Below are 20006 nucleotides of genomic sequence, written 5' to 3' on the forward strand. Positions count from 1 at the left end.
ATAGATGTAGTGTTTATAAACTGCTACCTGCTCACCAAGTCAAATCAAATAATGTAAAGCCTTTTTGGAAGCAGAGCTGAAGTGATTGGATTGAACATATTTTATAATAAAAATTATTTAAAAGAGCTACACATATTTTTCTGTCTAAAAATAGTCTATAAATGCAATAGAAAGTAGCCTCCTTCTAACCATAATGAGTTCAAAGTGTTAGAAACCTTACAAGTAGTTCTTATGTGAAAACTGGCTTAACATTACATGAATTTCCATATCAGCCAAAGGAGATGTCCACAAAAATGATACAGATGTTTTGGTATTGACAGTTTAATAGCGTTGGTCATGGTCTGAAAGAAGAAAGATGTGGACTGAATTCACTTTAACATTTTTTTCTGAACTTGCATACTTTCCCCCCATTCAAGTCAAAGACAAATAAAAACTTGATTTATCTCTTCTAGCTGCAGAAGGATTATTCTTTTCCATACATCTAAACGTAAGCCAGTGACAGGGGTTAGAAATACCTCGGTCAAGAAATAGCGTTTGAGCACTCTCTGTTTCAAAGCGCGTTAAGTGTTCATCCTTCTCAGTGTCTAAAAACCCGGCTGGTAGTTTTACAGCTATTGTGTTGGGGGAAAAAAGCCTCTTTACACTTTAAAACAGGTATTATTAGTATTGCTGAGTTGTTGTTGATGTCTGCACATACTTAGCAAATTAAATCTGATTCTGATTATTATTCTAATCGCCTTTGAAAAATATATCTGTTGGTATTTTTATTGGAAATTTCTTAAAATAAATCATTTTTTTGTTGATCATTTTAACCATAATCCTTATTTACAACCTGACATTTGAATTGTGATTTCTCTGATTTCCTTTTTTTTTCACTGATGGGCAAAACCACAAAAGTATCAAAATAGTACTTTTTTTTGTTTTGTTTTAGTTTTTTAATGGTGTTGCTTCTATCCTTCTGTCAAAGTTTGAAACGGATGCAGCTAGAAAACAAGTTTGTTGGTGCACCCGTGTGTGCTTCACATTCACTTCTGTTTATTCTGGTTGTTTGCCGAAGAAGTAGATTAATTAGTTTTTGTTTACATGTGGTACTCCCTAACTCATCCAGTATGCATCCCTGCTAATTAGCTGCTAGTGCTAAAAGAGGACATAATATTATCATATTAGTTTGTTGGCTAAGCACCAGTTTTTGTGTGTTATACTGTAACTACATGTAGATATAACACTCCCAAAATAAACAGGATTAGTTCTAATTCCACACGACAACTTCATGTTTTGTAGCAACACTTCAGTCAACACTTATATGATTCATAATCTTGTTTCTCTTTAGAGTTTGGTATTATCCGCTGCATACACAGAACACACACACTGTTTACTGCTGCTATCCTCTGTCCTCCTTTCTGATCTCTCACATCTTCCAATACCCTGAGTGACAGGGACCAAAAGGAAGTCAAACGGTGGATGTGTGAATGGCCATAAACTGACCTCCCTCATTCTTCCTCTCTGCCCTTGCAATTCCCCACTGGAGACCCCTTTTGCTTGTATAATGGAACCTGTGTTACTTTTTCCACTTTCCCATCCAGCCTCCTCAAGAGAGAGGCAGTAAGAAGCATTGAAAGATGAGTAAGAGATGAGCGAAGGGTGGGAGTGTGTCTGCATGAAGGGTGGTTTACAGAGCAGGAGAAAATAAGGAGACAGAGGGGAGTTTGAGATGTGTGTGTTTGATAGCACCTGTATTCGCTTTTCCGCCTCTCTTGCTCCCAGTGGACGCCTGTCACCATGGACTCACTGGACTGTTTTATCGCTCTCCCATGGCTCCCCCCTCCCTCTTCCTCCCTCTCCCTCCCCACCTTCTGCACCAACTCTCTTTTCTCTCTGTCTCTTTATCTCTCCACGGGTCTTCTAAGATGTGTGTGTCATCCATGTGTGTGCGGCGTTCATCTCTGAAAAGGAAGAACTGAATTCTTTAAAGCAGAAGACAAAATCAGTATTATTTCATGGAAAACATTTCATCTGCAGCATGTGAGCCAACCGCTCTCTTTTTGTTTTGGTAATATTTTTGGATTCAGAACTGCTTCGTGCAGCTGGATGTGAACCAGCAGACATTATCTGATAAAACTCTAATTTCTTCTCATACCCTCAAGCACAAGTTTTCCAACTCAAAGATAAGACTGTTACTTTAAAAAAAAAAAAAAAAAAAAAAAAAAAGTGTGTGTGTTAGTGATGCGCGGGCCGCCCCCTAAACCGCGGGTCCCGCGGGTTACCCGCGGGTCGGGTTGGGGCGGGTCAAAGAATTTTCGCTTCACTGCGGGGCGGGTTGGTGTGGTTTACTATTCTGAAATATCTAGTTCTATCTATTAATTTTATTTTTTGTCAAACTGAAAATAAAGACTTAATCAGTGTCTACATTTTGTTACTATAATATGTAAGAAAAAATATTTATCAGTTATTTAAACACAGGTCACGTTTTATAACGTAATGTCCACGTAGGCGCGTAGTAGGCTACGCAGGCTACGTGCAGAAAGCGCCAAGCAGACACGCAACAAAAGATGAAAGAAGAAGTGTTTTTTTTTTTTCTCAAGTTTTATTGAACTGTATTTACAACACAAGTACAAATGACAACAAATCTTACAACACAAGCTCAGGGGCAATATCCCAAATCGCTTGGGTTTTCACAGCTTTTGGATTCGTACAACATTTTAAGGATTTCACGTATATGTTGATATAACATAGAAAAACTGACATACTTGGTTTTTGCTTTGCAAATTTGCTACAGTGTATATGAAATTTAGCTATTAGGATGAAGAGATTTAAAACAAATCGAATTTTGTTGGGGAGGTGATCATTAAAACAGCCAAATAATATGTATTCAAGCTTCAGGTTAATTTGATACTCCAATTTTCTGTTGAGGTACAGATTAATATCATTCCAGAAAATTTGGGAAAAAGGACAATCCCAAAACAAATGACATATTGTCTCATCTGCTTTATGACAGAAGGAACAGAAATGCTCCACATTTTTATGAAATCTTGCTAGATAAACATTAACAGGATAACATCTGTGGAGAATTTTCAGAGACACTTCTCGCACTTTGTTGGTAATAAAATATTTTCTTGGTAATGACCAGACCTTTTTCCAGTTTATATCAGAAAACTCATTATTCCAAACAAAAACAGATGCTGGTTTACAGCTCAGATCTCTTTGAATTAGTTCTCTTATACATTTGTTATTAGTTTTTGTACTAAGAAAGTGCTCAGAGTTTCCAATAAATATATCTGGCAAGATCTTGGGAGGAGCAGTTCTGGGTGAAGATGAGACAAGAAGTTTGCCACCAGAGGGAATGGCACCAATAACAATAGCAAATTCTCTGGGAGTAACAGGAAAATTGAAGTGTTTAAGAAACTCATAATATGTAAATAGATGACCATCCTTATTGAGTAACTGATTAACAAGCAGAATACCATTTTCCACCCATGTTTTCAAATATAGTGTTTTGTGCTTATAGCATATGTCCTGATTGTTCCAGATGTAATACGTATGTGGGGTAAAGTTATGCTTGTAGACTAAGGACCATGATAGAAGCATCTGCCTGTGAAAATTAGACAATTTGATGGGTATTTTGTCTATATTGTAATTGCATCTTATTAGAAAATGAAGACCTCCTAAAGCTTCAAAAACATGGTGCGAGATAAATGTCCATAAAGACTTTGGATTTAACAAGTATCTTTTAATCCACTTTATTTTAAAAGAGGAATGTAAAGTATAAAAGTCTAAAGCATTAAAACCACCAGAGTTTAATTTGTTAGTCATCACACTTTTGCGAATTTGATGGACTTTTCTTTTCCAAATGAAATTAAATAGGGCTTTGTCAATAGTATTGCATACATCTTTGGGGACATCTAAAGCAGAGCTGGCATACACAAGCCTAGATAGGCCTTCCGCTTTGGAAAGTAGGATGCGGCCGGTTATACTGAGATCTCTCTGGATCCACATATCAAACCTTTGTTTAATAGTAGAAATTAGAGGGGTAAAGTTATCACTAATTCTCAAATGTTCATCTTTGACAATATTAACTCCTAGGTATTTAACTTTAGATCTTACAGGAATTCCTTCAATGTCTAATTGACTGCTTGGTTTTATAGGGAACAACTCACATTTGGATAAATTCAGTTTCAGACCAGAAGCTTTGGAAAACGTATTCAAAATTCTTATAGCAACTTTCACTTGGGAACTGTTTTGCAAGAAAAGGGTAGTGTCATCTGCTAGTTGGCTGAGAGTAATAACCCTCCCTGCTACAGAGATGCCTTTTAGATCACTGTTATTAATACAAGTGGCCAATATTTGCATTGGGAGTAAGAAAAGATATGGAGAGACCGGACAACCCTGACGTATTCCTCTTTTTAACTCAAATCTTTTTGTAGTACCATGTGGCAGCTTAATTGAGCTGTTACCAGATGCGTAAAGAGTTTTTATTGATTTTATGAACTGTTCCCCAAAACCAAAAAGAGCAAGTGCTGCATACATAAACTCGTGTTCAATTGAATCAAATGCTTTTTGAAAGTCTAAGAACAATATAAAGCTGTCATCCTCTATTAAATCTGAGTAATCTAGTAAATCAAGTACCAATCTAATATTGTCAATTATATACCTGTTAGACATGAAGCCATTCTGGGACTCATCTATAATATAATGAAGGACTGACTTAAGTTTTTCGGCTAAACATATTGCAAAGATTTTATAGTCATTATTTAAAAGAGAGACCGGACGCCAATTATCTAATATTGTACTGTCTTTATGTGGTTTTGGAATTAAAGTAATTAAGCCTTGACATAAGGAGGGAGGTAATAACCCACTTTCAATACTTTCACCAAAAACCTTTAAGAGAAAAGGAGCTAATTCCTCTGAGAACTGCTTATAAAATTCAGAGGATAAACCATCGGTCCCCGGAGATTTATTTAATTTGAGTTTATTTATTGCTCTCTTCACCTCTTTCAAAGATATTGGACTGTCGCACATCAGTTTATCTCCTTCACTAATAACATGTACATCACTCATAGCGGCAAAGAAGTGCTGTAGGTCATTGTAAGATAGTGTGGAATCATACACAGATTTGAAATAGCTTTCACATATTGTAGCTATTTCTCTTGGATCATCTATCATCTTTCCATCAATACACAGTTTGTTTAATCCATTCCTAGTTTGTCTATGTTTTTCTAATTTGAAGAAGTAACTGGAATTCTGTTCGCCCTTTTCTATCCACTTAGCCCTTGACCGCACAAAAGCACCCTTGGCTTTGTTTATATATAGTTGGTCTAGTTTCAGTTGCAAGGAGTTTAGGTGTATTTTCTGCTCCTCTGACAAATTTTCAGGTGAAATTGAAGACAGAGCAATTAGCTCTGTAGTCAGAATGTGTTCCTCTTTTTTTCCTTCTCTTTTAAGAGTGGCACCAGCTCTTCTCAACAGTTTTTGCAACTCAAATTTTAGGAGCTCCCAATATTTACTATAAGATTCTTCATTCTTTGCCAAATTCCAGTATTCTGCTATTAGTTCCTTTATATTAACTTTTAATGTTTCGTTACATAAGAGCTGATTATTTAATTTCCAATAGCCAGGGGTTAGTTTTTTTGTCAGACAATATGATGATAAGTTTAAATCAAGAGTTATAGCTTTATGATCAGTTAGAGGGCTAGGGATGATTTCAGCATTGTATGGTAGACTTAAGATGGAATCTGAGACCAACCAGAAGTCGATTCTTGATCGAAAGGTACCGGATTTGTTGCTCCACGTATATTCTATACAGTTAGGATTACTTAACCTCCATGCATCTGTCAACCCATTTACAGACATAAAGTCAAGCAAAAAGCTATTTTCCTTCTTCCTACTAGGGAATCGATCAATCTCATCATTCGTGGTGACATTAAAATCACCCCCCAGAACAATTTTGACATCACCAAATCTCTTAATCGTAGACCTAATATGTGAACTTAGGACAATTAGCAGCTCCTTATTTTCCTTGTCATTGTTATACCCATACACATTTCCCACTAGATACATTTGGTTTGACAAACAAACAGTCAAAAGAATAAAGTGTCCATTTTTATCAGCAAGAACTGAAGTAATCTTTCCTTGAAAATTTTTTTTAAGGGTCATTGTACCTCCTGAATATTGATTCCCATGTGACATCCAAAGATCTTCTCCCCATTGCGATTTCCAGAAGTTGTAGTCAGTTTCCACCGAGTGACTTTCTTGAATAAAACAGAAGTCTGCATCAAAGTTTTTTGCATAAAGAAATAAAGCTTTCCGCTTTGTGATGTCTCTTAAGCCCCGAGCATTAACAGAAAGAAATCTTAGAACTGAAATGATAAACCAAATAGTAATCTACTGCCTGAGAAAACTAGCAGTTATTAAACAACCAAACTTTCCTCGTAAATAAAGCAAATTATTAGCACCATAACAGGATGTGCAACTCCAAGTCACAAAACCATGCAAGTCGGATTGAAAGACACACCTCACCATGTTGCAGCCGAGGGTCTATCCGTCAGACCACATTAACCTGCTGCAGTGAGCTAAAGCAGCCCAGATTCTAAGGTCAAGTTGCAAACTTTCAATGATGATTTCAATGGATCTCTTTGTTGTCAACAAAGGCTTTTCCTCCAACAAAGAAGGCGATCTTCTTTTCCTCACGGGCTTTCATTATCTGAGGCCACAACCTTTTGCGCAGCTCCCGATCTTCCGGAGTGAGATCTTCTTTGAAGCGGATCTTCCTCTGCTTCAAATACTCCGCGTTTTTGGATTGTTTCCACACGGCGTCTCTGAAATGCCTCATCGAGAACTGCAGAATGACATCGCGAGGGAACATTTGATTTGAGGTCTTCCTTCCAAGCCTGTGGACGGAGTCAATCACATCCAGAAACCTGTCTTTGTACTGAGGAACCACATTCTGACAGATTTCAATCAGCCGCGCTCTCACATCTTCTCCCTCCGTCTCTGGAAGCCCGCGCAGTCGTAAATTCCACCTCCGTTTGTATCTTGCTAGCTCCTGAACTTTGTTTTCTAAGCCCAGTATCTTCTCTTCCGTCTTGTTAACTCTTTCAACAGTGATTTGCAGCGTACCTTTGATATCCTGAACATCAGCTGCCAAAAAGTTGATGGATGCTTTCAGTTCCTCAATAGATCTTCCAATACTACATCCTTGTTCCTCAATGGCGGACTTTAGCGCCGCTACGATGTTGTCTGCCGTCTCTTTCTCCATTTTCCCTTTCTTTGCACAGGAAGATTTTTTCGGTGAAACAGCAGGAGTAAGTTCACTTTTCCGCTTCGAGAGTAAGTTAGTTGACATTACAACTGTTGTAAAAGCTGTTTTAGATGCTTTTCTTTGTGAATGTTTGAGGAAAGTTGGGAATCGCGTCTACTCGTCAGCCGCCATCTTGCGCGCCCCGCCTCCACACTCTACATTCCTTTCTGTTCTGAAAGAAGAAGTGTTGAATAACATTCGTTCGGGAGTTTACGTCCTTAAAAAGAAGAAGGAGGGTCAAATGGCTAAATCACAGGTTTGGGACAGGTTCAACGAGGTAACCAGTGCAGACAACAGCGGTAGCATTGGCTATGTCCTTTATAACACTTAAACGCTTAAACGCTTTAAAACACTTTATTTATTTGCCTATTTATGTTTATAGGCTTAACGTTCAAATGAAAATACATTTTGTGTTGCCAGTTTCCAGTGCCAATTTAGGAGACCATATGCACCTTTCTCAGACTAAATAAAAGCATTCGTCAATATCATAACGTGTTTTAATGAGGCGGGGCGGGTCGGGTCGGGTTGGGTTAAAAAAAATAGAAGCGGAGGTGCGGGGCGGTTTGATGCGGTCCAATTTTTTTTAAAAGAGCGGGACCCGCGGGTCGGAAAACCTCGACCCGCGCATCACTAGTGTGTGTGTGTGTGTGTGGGGGGGGGGGGGGGGGGGGGGGGGGGGTTGACACATGGTGATTGCAGTCAGCTAATTAGCTTAGCTTGAATTTCAGAACATCTATGATTTCCTTCATATGAAGAAAAGAAAGTTGATTGTACACATTACAAAGTATTATAAAGAAATGCTTTTGATGTAATTTCTTAAGCTACTTTGTTTTTGCTCTAATTGTATCTGCATGGGAATGCCACATTTGCATTGCTTACATTTTGCTGTCTTGGTTGACATGCTTTATCAACATGATTAATAAAAAACTTTTCATTGTTGCATCCTGCTGACTGCTGTCTGCAGTAGTTTGGGTGTTGCTTGTGTTCTGAATGGATGTGCATTCATTTTCACTTTGGCATCATTGATTGAAAGAAATAAAAATGTTAGCATTAGCTTCAGCTATGTGACCTGTGTCTTTTTATTGCTGCCTCAGGCTATGGTGGAGACGGTTAATAATTTGCTACATCCACGAGCCCAGGCGGCGTGGAGAGAGCTGCCCACAAGTGAGCAGCTGCACTCAGCTACTCTACTCCTCGACACTGTGGAAACCGGTGCTTTTATGTTGGCTGACAACCTCCTGAAGACTGACACTGTGCAGGAGACCACTGACTACATCCGTGAGTACATTTTAAGCATCATTCCAGAAATCCAAGTTAGACTCCATGATTGTCAAGGAATTTATTGAAATGCAAGGCACCTTATGTTAATTTGTTGCAATGGGTCAGAGCAGTGGTCAACAGCTGCAGGCTGTGGATATGGGTTTTTACAGGTTTTGCACCAAAGTAGAAAAAAAACTATGTCTGTGTTGTTCCATTTTAAGCTTTATCCATAATCACTGAGTCCATGACTGGTCTAACACAGAGAGTCAGACAATCATGCACACACACACATACCTGAAAGCATTTTAGCATCACTAATTAACTGAACATGTATGTCTTTTATTATGGTCGGCTTGTGGACCCAACAAATAGCAGAAGTTGCAAGAGGATTCACATAAAAAAAACATATTTTATTAACAGACTGAAACATCTCTGCCTCCCGATCTCAGTTTGGAGGCAGAAGCAGGAAAGTTTAAAGCTGTTTCTGTCTGAGTTTTCACCAGTAGTGAAGGCAACAAATCAGAGCAGCAGGGTTACAAAACCTTGCACCAAACACCAGACTGAAAGACAAGGAAAAGTTAACTTGTTTTGTTGTACCCGAACACTCCTGTAGACGTGGTGTTTAGTTCACGTAGCAGAACAGCCGCCTCAAAAACGTAGCCAGCCCGGGTTTGTTCCTGACGTCTCCTTGACCTACTTGGACTTATTTGAAACGTGGCAAACTTGCAGTTGCATGGCTTTACGCAAATGTGTTTCATTATAAAGTCACTGAGCAAAATAAGAGAAACCTGGACAGAAACAGGGTCTTTCAGTTGTCTTCTGTGGGAGACGTTGACTTAATCTCTTTAACATCAACAAAAAGGCGTATAACAAACAGAAGGAAAGGGAAATACCCCAAAAGAATATTGTGACCTCTTTAAAGCTTTGCTTGTTTTGCTTTATTTTGTAGAGCAAATGTGCAAAGCTGTCAGATGAAGGTCACGATAAAGACGTTTCAAAGGGTCAAATCCACAGAGATCTGCATCTTACAAAATGTAGGAAAAATGTTGGCCTGAAGGCAGGCATGAGTTGTTTGCCAGAGACAATCATTTTTATATATTTATTTTTCCATATTTTCTTCCCTCTGCATGTAGGCGGAATTGACAAAGCAGAACAAAGCTAGTTATTATGGCATTGTGCACATCATTTTCCTCCTCTCTGTTTCTTCTCTTTCCATCCTCTCCTCTCCTCATTCCTCACTCATCATCTCATCTCATAACAGAGTTTTACTGGAGAGCAAAGAGCCGCTTTACGTTGCATGGCTTCAGATGATCATATATCTGTGAGCTGTCATTTTCATCTGCACCCAGAGAACAGGTTGCACCCACTTATGTTTCTCTCAGTTATCCTCTTGTTTACTTCCCCTTTGATTTGATATTTAAAAATTTCCTCCACATCGCTCCCTCCTGTTACTAGAATTCAGCGTGCTCGTATGCTACTCAGTCACAGATGAAAAGCCACGGAGGAGGAGCAGGAGAAGAGAGGAAACTGAAGATGATAAGAAAAGAAGAAGACTGGATGAGTGCATGCTTGAGGGCGACGGTGGCGGTAGAATGTCAAATGATGCTCTGAGGTTTTCCTTTTTTTTTTTTTTTTTTTTTTTCACTTTCACACCAGAAAGCAGTGAAATTACAGCTGCACGTCACGTAGTGATTACATTACTGCAGTTTCTCCTATCAAAGACACAATGTACAGAAAGATAAGCTTTCTTACAACGTGACTTAGTCATTTTCTTGATTAGCTTTAAGTGCAACAGTTCGCTTCAGAAGTTGACATCCTACACAGTTTCACTTTACATAATTTCTGACTTGTATCTCCTCCATTTATTCTGTTTATTTATTTTCCTTCTGTGAATGCGCCACACAAATGTTGTTACATAAACAATAATCGAGATGTAGGTTACTGCATCTCAGAGGAACTTAAAGCAGGAAGTCGCCGTCTTTTTTGTGGAGAATTTTGTCTCCATATTTCTCTTCTTTTTGTGCCGATAATCTTCCCTTCCAGCTAATCCAGTGGGAAGATCCACTGTGATTATCTCTCCCCTGTATTCATAACCGGCCCCATAAAGCCAGTCATCTGTGTGTTTCTTCTTCTCCTCCTCTTGTTTTCTCACTTCTACCTCTCTCTTACTCCTTCTTTCTCACACTTTTTAAACAGCCCACCCCTCCTCCTATTTTTTTACAAGCCTTTCAGATCAGAGTGACAAGAGGAATAATTTGACACAATTTAGAGATGCTAGTGCAGCTACTGTAAGTAATGTTATTGTGTTAGATTGTGTATGACTATGAGGCAGATGAGGTATAAGGCAGATGAATAAATAGTGTTATTATTTGTAGCAAACGAGTGATTTGAAGGGATAACACAGCGGCAGCAGCGTGCCCGTGTGATAATGATAATGAATAAGTGTGTTTCTTAGGAGGAGGATTGTCATGACAAGGATGCTTTAATTAGATTAGACTCAGCGTGTTTTGATATCCCGCTGATGTTTGTAGGTGTGGATGTATGTGTTTGTGTGTGTACTTAACTCGAATGTTGAATTTCACTAATATGAGAGTTAGGCTCATTCAATGTCCCTTTTTCTTTTTTTATTTTTGCAATGGCTTTGTGCAACTCTGTCCATATTTATGACTGGCTATTTCACTTTGATTCCACTTCCTCTCTTCTATACCTCTCTTGCCTCTTAGCCCCATCTATTAAACTCAGTGAAAGACTATAGTCTTTTTTTTCCCCTCCCATCTGTCTCCACTCCAGTCCTCTCCTTTCAACGCATCTGCTCATTTCCCATCTCATCCATTCTGCTTTTCTGATTGCTCTCTTCTTCTTCTTTTTTTAAACCTTCTGCTCTCTGACTTCTTCAGCTTCCTTTCCCGCTTTCACCTCCTCATCCACTCTCATTTTTATCCGAGATGTCGTTGTGTTGTTTATGTGATCAGGGAGCTGTTTTCCTTCATGAAAGCAGCAGTCTAAATCACCAAATCACTCAGAAGCACAAGATAGCGATACACCAAAGGTATAATTAGTCCTTAATTAGAAACTTTATCTAACACATTACTCGGCTGTAATCAGGAATGTGCAAACGAACTTGGATTGTGAAATTAGATTTCTACAATATAAAGGAGGCAGGATAATCTACCTCAATGTGTTGCACCAGTTGCTTGGAGACACTGTTACCTTTTTTAGTATAACAATTCTCATTATTTCAGTTCAATGCATGCCAGGTTTTTTTCATGTAGTTATTCTGACAAAGCTAGAAACTGCTTTAGGATGAATGCTTGTGCGATACAGTGAGGCACTTAGTGAGAAAACACAACTGAGACGAGTGCAAAGCTAATCTGATGTAATGAGAAATGCTACGACTTGACATTAGGGTGTGCCTGTGTGTTTCAGAGCTAGAGGTAGCTAGGCTGAGCACGGATGGGAACCTTGCCGACCTGACATTCCCTCAGTCAGAGCAACATGGAAACTCCATCCAGCTGTCAGCCAGCACTCTCAAACAGCATGGCAGAAATGGTAAAAAACAAATCTCACATTCTCTCTTCCCCTCACACTTACTAAGGGGTCCATGACCCCATACTGACTCTCTCTTTCTTCCTGTGTAACTGATTTGTTGTATTTCCAAATGGATTTTCTTGCTTATTCTCACATCTGCCATCTATTTCTGTAATAGGGCTTATGACAGCAATTATCAAGAGCACCGTCTCCATATGTCTTCCTACAGGTGAGATCAGGATGGCATTTGTGCTGTACAGGAACTTGGGCTCCTACCTGCCCACTGAGAACGCCAGCGTTAGACTCAGCAGTGAGGCAGTCTATCCGAATTACTCTGTTATTGTCAACTCTCCAGTCATCACTGCGTCCATTAACAAGGAGAGCAATAAGGTTTACCTCTCTGAGCCTGTGGTCTTTACTGTCAAACACCTGCAGGTAAGTAGATAGAAACTAAGCTGTAACTATAGGTCTAAGCCGTCCTTTATCAACCGTTCTTATGTACAGATTTGTGTGTAATTTGTATGTGAGATCATTTTTACACAAAGGGTGGAATTTACAATCCTGTACTTACACAGAGAACAGCTCTATGTGTATGCACAGAATATATTGGCAAAACAGGGAAACTGCATTATTTTTGTTGGTGTCGCAGCAATCTCAGTATTAGTATGTTTAATAATTATTCAATTAGAAAACAGACGTGTATTTGATTTTTAAAGCAAACAATGAATACGAAAAAAATACCAAAGCCAAAATAAATGAAACCTACTGATAAGTTCTTTGTAGCAAGTGGGAGAAATTCCTCATTCTTCCATACAACTTTCTTCAAAAACCAAATCAGTGTTGCTGCAGGCTTTATGATTGGTCAGTATCTTTCCTGCAGCAGTCAGAAGTCACAGCACGCTCAGTTTGGTGACTCAGAGAGGAATTTAGGCAAGGGAAGCTTGCTTCTCTCAAGGTAGTCACCGGAGGAGCAGTTCTTGCAATCTAAAGCCAGTCAGATGCAACTTCCACTGAGTTTTATACCAGTCTACTTTTGTATTTTTCAGTTCTTTACATTGTCACTTTTTTCTCAACCTAAAAATGTGTTGCCAAGTGTCACTGCTTGAACCTTGGCAGGTGAACACATCCTGCTGCTGATCAGCTGAGATTTCCATATTCAAAAATGCAACTAGAAGACTTTACCAATGGATAAAAAAGCCTTGTAAAGCACAGACATATACTATTTTCTCAATCCGTGGGGTTAGCTAATTGACAAGTCTGACACTGCTGATGATGGACTTAGCTGATCATGGTCAGGATATGTTGGACGATCATCATATGTTAAATAACAGAGAGCAACACATACATTATTTGTTTGAGAAAATGGTGCCAATGATGAGTGGAATGATCACAGAAATGAACCTGCTGATCAGTGAATCTTTACTGTGAATCAATGCAACAACTAAGAAGAAAACAAAGGAAAGGACTTTTTTGACACAGAAATCGAGATATTTCCAGACTAGGAAATTCTTGTGCTCCCTGGACACTCATTACCCCTAATTCTCGCATTAATGTAGTCCTTTAGCTGTGCCAATGTATCCTTCATTCAGCATTTCGCATGTGTCACTACAGTATTTATAGCCTGTATTTACAGTCAACAGTCTGATTAATTCACACCCTGTAAAAACCATCAGGCAGTAAGTGCTATCCCCCACAAAATGAGAGTTTAATAGTTGAACACAATGGACGGAACAGTCTCGGCATTGCATTATTATTAGGAGTCCTAATTAAAATATGGAGTGTAATGATTGTTTGAGAGCCATCACTTTTTTTTAATTTCCAGAACTTACACAGTCTTTATGTTCAGGATGTGAAGATGTGCCAGGTTAGATGACAGTAGAAGCCAGTGTGCTGTGGCAGCCTCTGCTATGCCTCTAGTGCTCTTTGTGCACATAATTATGTCCACTGCATGGATTTCACACACACACACAAAACAAACAGTTACAAAAATCCTTATTATAAAAGCACACTTTGAGAATAGTTTTTGTTTTTCTAGAACAGCGGCTCCCAACCCATTTCCCTTGAGGACTCCCTTCATGCAAATACTAAAAACCCATGGACCCCCTGCCCCACCCCGGGCCGAAACCATGCTTGGTTTTATGATTTCAAAAGTGAGATTTTCACTATAAACAATGTATTCTGGCTGAGTCCTGTCCTTGAATAAAGCCAAAGATAAATTAACAACATAGGGCTTACTTTTTGTTCCTAAAATAGGGACAGTGTGTGGGCATTGTTGACCTCTGTCTGAAGAGACTTCAATCAAATGAACTCATTTATACAGCTGAAATGAAAATAATTACATTTATTAACACACATCATCAGGGAAAAGTAAGTTTGACTTTCCTGAAGCCTGCTGCTTGCCACTTACAGCATCATATGAGCATTGTGACCCTGAGAGCTCGTGGCTACAACCCAGTCTCTCCTCTGCACTCCAAGCTTGGAGAATGTAACGACAAGATAGCCTGATTAAATACTGAGCAGAGTTAGATTTTTAATTAATCTTTTACTTCAAAAAGTATGTGGCATATTTTTGGCTCGCTGGCACGTGAGCAAAACAGGCTGGGTTTGAATGTTTATGATAGAAGTAGACTTAAAAAAAAAGACTAAGAGGCTCTCTTCTTAAATTTCTAACATATCGCCTCAACTAATTATCTGCACCTGCAATGCTTCTACGTATAAGTTAGAATTTCCATACAGGTGCCCACATTCTCCTGTTAATTTAGGCTTTAAGATCCCAACATTTGCATGGGAAGCAGCATCTACCCCACTTTCCATGTATGCAACAGTATCAAAAGAAGCTGCTCACTTAAAATGAGCTGCAAACTTCAGACTTGAAACTTGGGCTTTAAGCAAATTCAAGGCACACAAAGGAACAGTTAGGTCTTGATTGCTGTGGGCAGTACTTACTTGAGACTTAATTTCAGATTCAAAAGATGAAAGATCATTGTCTTATTTTGACTCTGTGCCAGATTGAAGATTTGATTTTTTTTTACTTAGATCACAAAGTTTTTGACTAGATTTTTGAAAACAAAACTGTTGAAATGCTTGTTTATCCACAGTCAGTCTTTAAAGATCAGAAGGTTTTGCAGTTATCTTGCAATTTCCTTTTGAAGGCTTGTCTCATCTGATTGATCCTAACTAACATAAGAAAGCATTTGCATTAACAGACTGAAATGCCTCATATTGTATCAGTTAGGATGGTCAGCACAGTAGTTTTACTTTGTGTTTCTCCTCCAACAAACAAATGGATATCCAGTTGGTGACCCAGCTTGTTGGCAGCAGAAGAATCTTCACTTGCTCTTTTTTGAGAATTACTCTACAGACTTAACACAGCTCTATCAGTTTACACAACACAAGCCGCTCCTGCACTCTACAGCCGCACACAACAAGTGTGGACGCAGCACTGTCACCTCCTGCCATGGCCTCATGTTTATTTGTTGCTGCACTTTTGCATTCTGTCCCTTCTGTTTGTTGTTTTTGTTTCTGTTTGTGCTCAACTCCCTTTCCATGTTTATTCATCTCCATCGTTTTCCCACCAATCCCTCCCACCAGTTTCTCACTTTTTTCTTGGCACTCCAACCACTCCATGTTTCTACCTCCCACCCCACCCCCCTCTCGTGGCCAAGTATCTATTTTCTGCCATCATGCTCCCCTGGCCCTTCTGTTTTATGTCTTTTAGTGTTATCCTTTCTGTCTGGGTTTCTCTTGATCGCTGTCTTGCTTTTCCTCCAGCATTCGGAAAAGAACTTCAATCCCAACTGTTCTTTCTGGAGCTACTCCAAGCGCACCATGATGGGATTCTGGTCCACGCAGGACTGTCGTCTTCTGGCCACCAATCGCACACACACCAGCTGCTCCTGCACTCACCTCACCAGCTTCGCGGTACTCATGGCCCACGTAGAAGTCAAGGTATGTATTTATTCTGCAGCGCCTGTCAGGAGAGGAGGGATGGGGAGGAAGAGGGCAAATATCAAGAGGTCAGTTATTCATCATTTGATTAGCAGTGGCTGGCAAGCTGATCAAACGATCCCAAAAAAGAAGGAAGGGAAGGAAGAGATGAAGACTGAAACATCTGTGAAACAGATTAGAGTTGATCACACTCACCAGGGAATATTTTTGCAATTGATTTGTTAAAGCGTTATGCAAAAGGCAGATACAGAGTGAAGCTAGATCACATTTTATCATAAAAATAATATTTTGATTGTAAAATGAGAGCACTTATTTGGATATCCATGAGCCATAGAGACTGGTAGATAAAAAAACACCCTGTGTTGGATAAGCACTTCTTGTACGCCTCTTTTGTTTCAATAAGTCCACACCTCTTTCCACAAATCAGCTCTATTAACTCAGGACATCGTGAGACACCCATTCGCTCCCTCTGAGCCAGAAGATGTGTGTTACATCTGAACAGGTCATGGTCAGAGCTGGCTTGGCAGCCCTTTGTGAACACTGTGTGAGGTTTTGAGCAGTAGATCCATCACAGCAATGTTATGTTGAACATTGCTCTGCCTGCCAGATTGCAGGACACTGATGGATAGAGCCAGCGCACCTGTGCAATGCAGCATAACGGCGTGGCCCTGAACACTCAGCGACACACAGCCAGGCTCGCATCAGTCAAGGGGTGGAGGTGGCGATGGGTGAGGGAGGGGCGTTGGTCTATCGCTTTGTTTCATCATACAAGAATACCACTCCTCTGTTTTTTAAGCAGTTCAAGGTTAAACACAGTTACAGTACCTGTGTTATAAAGTGCTTCTAAATGCTTTACCAAAGCTTGTCTTTCTGTTCACGTTCCTCTCACAGAAAGCAGACAGCATGCATGACATGCTCCTGGATGTCATCACGTGGGTGGGGATCCTGTTGTCCCTGGTTTGCCTGCTGATCTGCATCTTCACGTTTTGCTTCTTCAGAGGGCTGCAAAGTGATCGCAACACCATTCACAAAAACCTCTGCATCAGTCTATTTATTGCTGAGTCACTGTTTCTGGTCGGGATCAACAAGGCTGATCAGCCGGTAAGCATGATGGAGTTCTTTGTTACACATGTCGATGCAGGTTGTGGCATATGTGTACAAACATACTCCCTTGACTATGAAGCAGGATGAGCTCATTCTTCTTAGACTGAGCAAAACTGAAAAGAAAATAGATCATAATGTTTTACATATATATATATATATATATATTTAAGCTACAGGAAACAAACCTTTTGTTTGTATTCAAACCAGCCTGGATTAGTATGTAACTTCTCTCAAAGGTTGTGAAGGTTTTTAATTGCATTGTCTTTACTCAACAGGGTTCATTTGTCATATTGAGTACAATACTTCACCACACATTAATTGCATTACACTGCATTGCAGCCGATTCTTAAATTGTGACACTACTTGAATGGTAAAGTAATTTAACAATGATAAATATGTAGGGGGCAAACTTTAATTTCCAGTCATCACAACAATGATTTACAATGCAAAGTGCACCAAACACAGACCCTGCCACATAATCTATTAAAGCTTATGTGCTAGCTTAGATGATGTCATTGCTGTGCTTCAGTCTTCATTTGTCATTTCCTCCCTCAGGCTACAGTATCTGCACTCTTGGTCTTTTGTTACAGAATCCTGTTAGTTTTGTGAAGGATGCTAATTAAATCTCCCACCCCCTACCCCTGAAAACAAAGCTTCAGTCGAGACAGATTTGTAAATGTGAGTTTAACCTGCGTTTGACCAATAATGTCAGAATGATGTTGTTTAAACTGAGAGCTTGATCTGCACACGTTGCTGTTAAACAGCAGAAATAGCTGTGAAATTCTTGCTGAAATTCAGGCGTTATGTGCTGAATAGAAAGTTAAGTTTGTTTTAAAATCTTTCTGCTACACAAGCAATTACCAAGTACCATTCAATGTGTTTGCATGATATTAAAACAAAACAAATTATTTAGTCAGTTTGACCAAAACTGTACTCTTAAACTGCATGTTTAATAAGAGTTAATACCAGGCGATGTGATAAGAGTTAGTCAGACTGAAATCATACAGAACCTAAGCCTTCAAAACTGTAACCAGATAATTCAGTTCAGCTTATAAGTGATGCATTCATACACTTTGCTAGACAAGCTCCAGCGATCCATATTTTTGCATCTATTTGCAAAACTAAGTAAAAGCTTACGTCGCATTTAGTCATTTTTTGTATCTTTTATCAGACAGTTAAACGTGTCAGACTGGAAAACAGCCCATTGAGACTTGTCAACTCACACTCACATAAAGCATGTCTGGCCAGTTGATTTGCTTCATTTTATAACAGTGGCATCATCTAACAAAGTCTTATAAAGACAATGTCTGCACAGAAATGTTTACAGGTATTTTTGCTATACTTAGATCTACAATGATCTCTCAAAGAGAAAGTTGGAAGCAGCAGAGGGTCTTGAATGTTTTCTCACATGGTCCATAAGATTGAGGAGTCACACATACTCCTTGTGCAAATAAACAAAGACAAAGATGTAAATGCCCCCCCATTACTGAATATATCTTGAGAAACTTCTCACAAGCAAGCTTTGGACTAAACAACACATGCTGAAATTCAGATCAACATAAGGCATCATTTCAAATATTATACAGTAATTCATGTAATTCAGCTGTGAATTCATATAAATCCTTTTCAAGGACACTGTACCCTTCCATGGGATGTTAGTGTAATGGTTGTTAATAATAATATATAAAAAATTGTTTATATTGTGTAAATTTACTATACCGGTCATGCTTCAGGACTTGAAACCTTGCTTGGTTTTCTGAACTTGCTTTTGTTCGTTTAAATCATCATGTCTTGTACGTCCTGTGGGGGAAGTAGTGCTGAAGGCTTGTCCTCCTTATCTTCCCCGCAGCATACAAGAACTGCCGCAGACTTTTGCCTCCTGTTGTGCATTTAAAAAAGAAAATATTCTCCTTGCAAATCAGCAGACAGGGCAATCTGATGGAGGGTGTGCCTTAACAGTGACTCATTTCTCTTTGTCTGAATGCGTGTGTTTCTGAAAGAGGGATCATGTTTCTTTGTATGTATTTGTGCAATCTGTTCTCCTGTTAATTGCTGGTGACTATTTTTGACCTCCATTAACATCTTCAGTCTCACCTAACTCACAGCCGGTTAAGCCCGCTGTTCCAGAAGGAAAAATTAATGACTTTTGCATGAGGTTTTTTTTTTTTTTTTTTTTTTTTTTTTTACCTGCGAATGTAAGCATGTATGTGTGTGAAGGCATTTCTGTGTGACCATTAGAAATGGAAATGAGTGACTCCCTCACCCCCTAAACTCATTGTCTCTCAGACATTAGATAATTGTCTCTCACTGCAAACTCCTCCATTATAAGAGTTAGTGTATTAACTTCTGCATTTAATGATGCAGGAGCGACTGGTTAGAGCAGGGCTACTCAATTCGGTCCTACGAGGGCCGCAATCCAGCAGGTTTTCCATGTATCCCTGCACCAACACACCTGAGTCAAATTAGGTGGCTCTAACAGCCAATCAGGTTCTACACAATGACTCATTAATTTGACTCAGGTGTGTTGGTGCAGGGATACATGGAAAACCTGCTGGATTGCGGCCCTCGTAGGACCGAACTGAGTAGCCCTGGGTTAGAGCATTGACATCAGTCTGATACCTTTTATTATTTTCTTGCTTTCTCTTCTTAAGCAACTATACCATGTTTTTATTTATTTATTTTTGTTTGATACTACTCTTTCAACATCTCCATTCTCTTCTTTTACATCTCTAATTTTCTATGTCTTTGATCAAGTCTTTTATTCTTTCAGTTGCCACTGCTCCGTGACTGAAAGTATGATTTAACATACAGTTACCCAATTTATTGGGAGTTTACAGCCATGAAGTTGAATCATGTGGGTATGAATACCATC

At 39.2% G+C, this 20006-nt stretch overlaps 1 protein-coding gene across 6 annotated transcripts in view; it reads left to right on the forward strand.

The window, feature by feature from the left end:
- adgrl3.1 (adhesion G protein-coupled receptor L3.1) overlaps nt 1-20006 on the forward strand; it is a 139717-nt gene that overhangs the window by 97703 nt on the left and 22008 nt on the right. For all 6 annotated transcript variants that reach the window (XM_041982979.1, XM_041982982.1, XM_041982983.1 and 3 more), the window contains 5 exons: nt 8389-8572; nt 11981-12103; nt 12312-12517; nt 15854-16030; nt 16922-17131. In XM_041982979.1, coding sequence (XP_041838913.1) covers nt 8389-8572; nt 11981-12103; nt 12312-12517; nt 15854-16030; nt 16922-17131 — 900 coding nt within the window. The remainder of the gene's footprint in view (nt 1-8388; nt 8573-11980; nt 12104-12311; nt 12518-15853; nt 16031-16921; nt 17132-20006) is intronic.

This window comes from Melanotaenia boesemani, chromosome 4, assembly GCF_017639745.1.
Source record: "Melanotaenia boesemani isolate fMelBoe1 chromosome 4, fMelBoe1.pri, whole genome shotgun sequence".
Lineage (NCBI taxonomy): Eukaryota > Metazoa > Chordata > Actinopteri > Atheriniformes > Melanotaeniidae > Melanotaenia > Melanotaenia boesemani.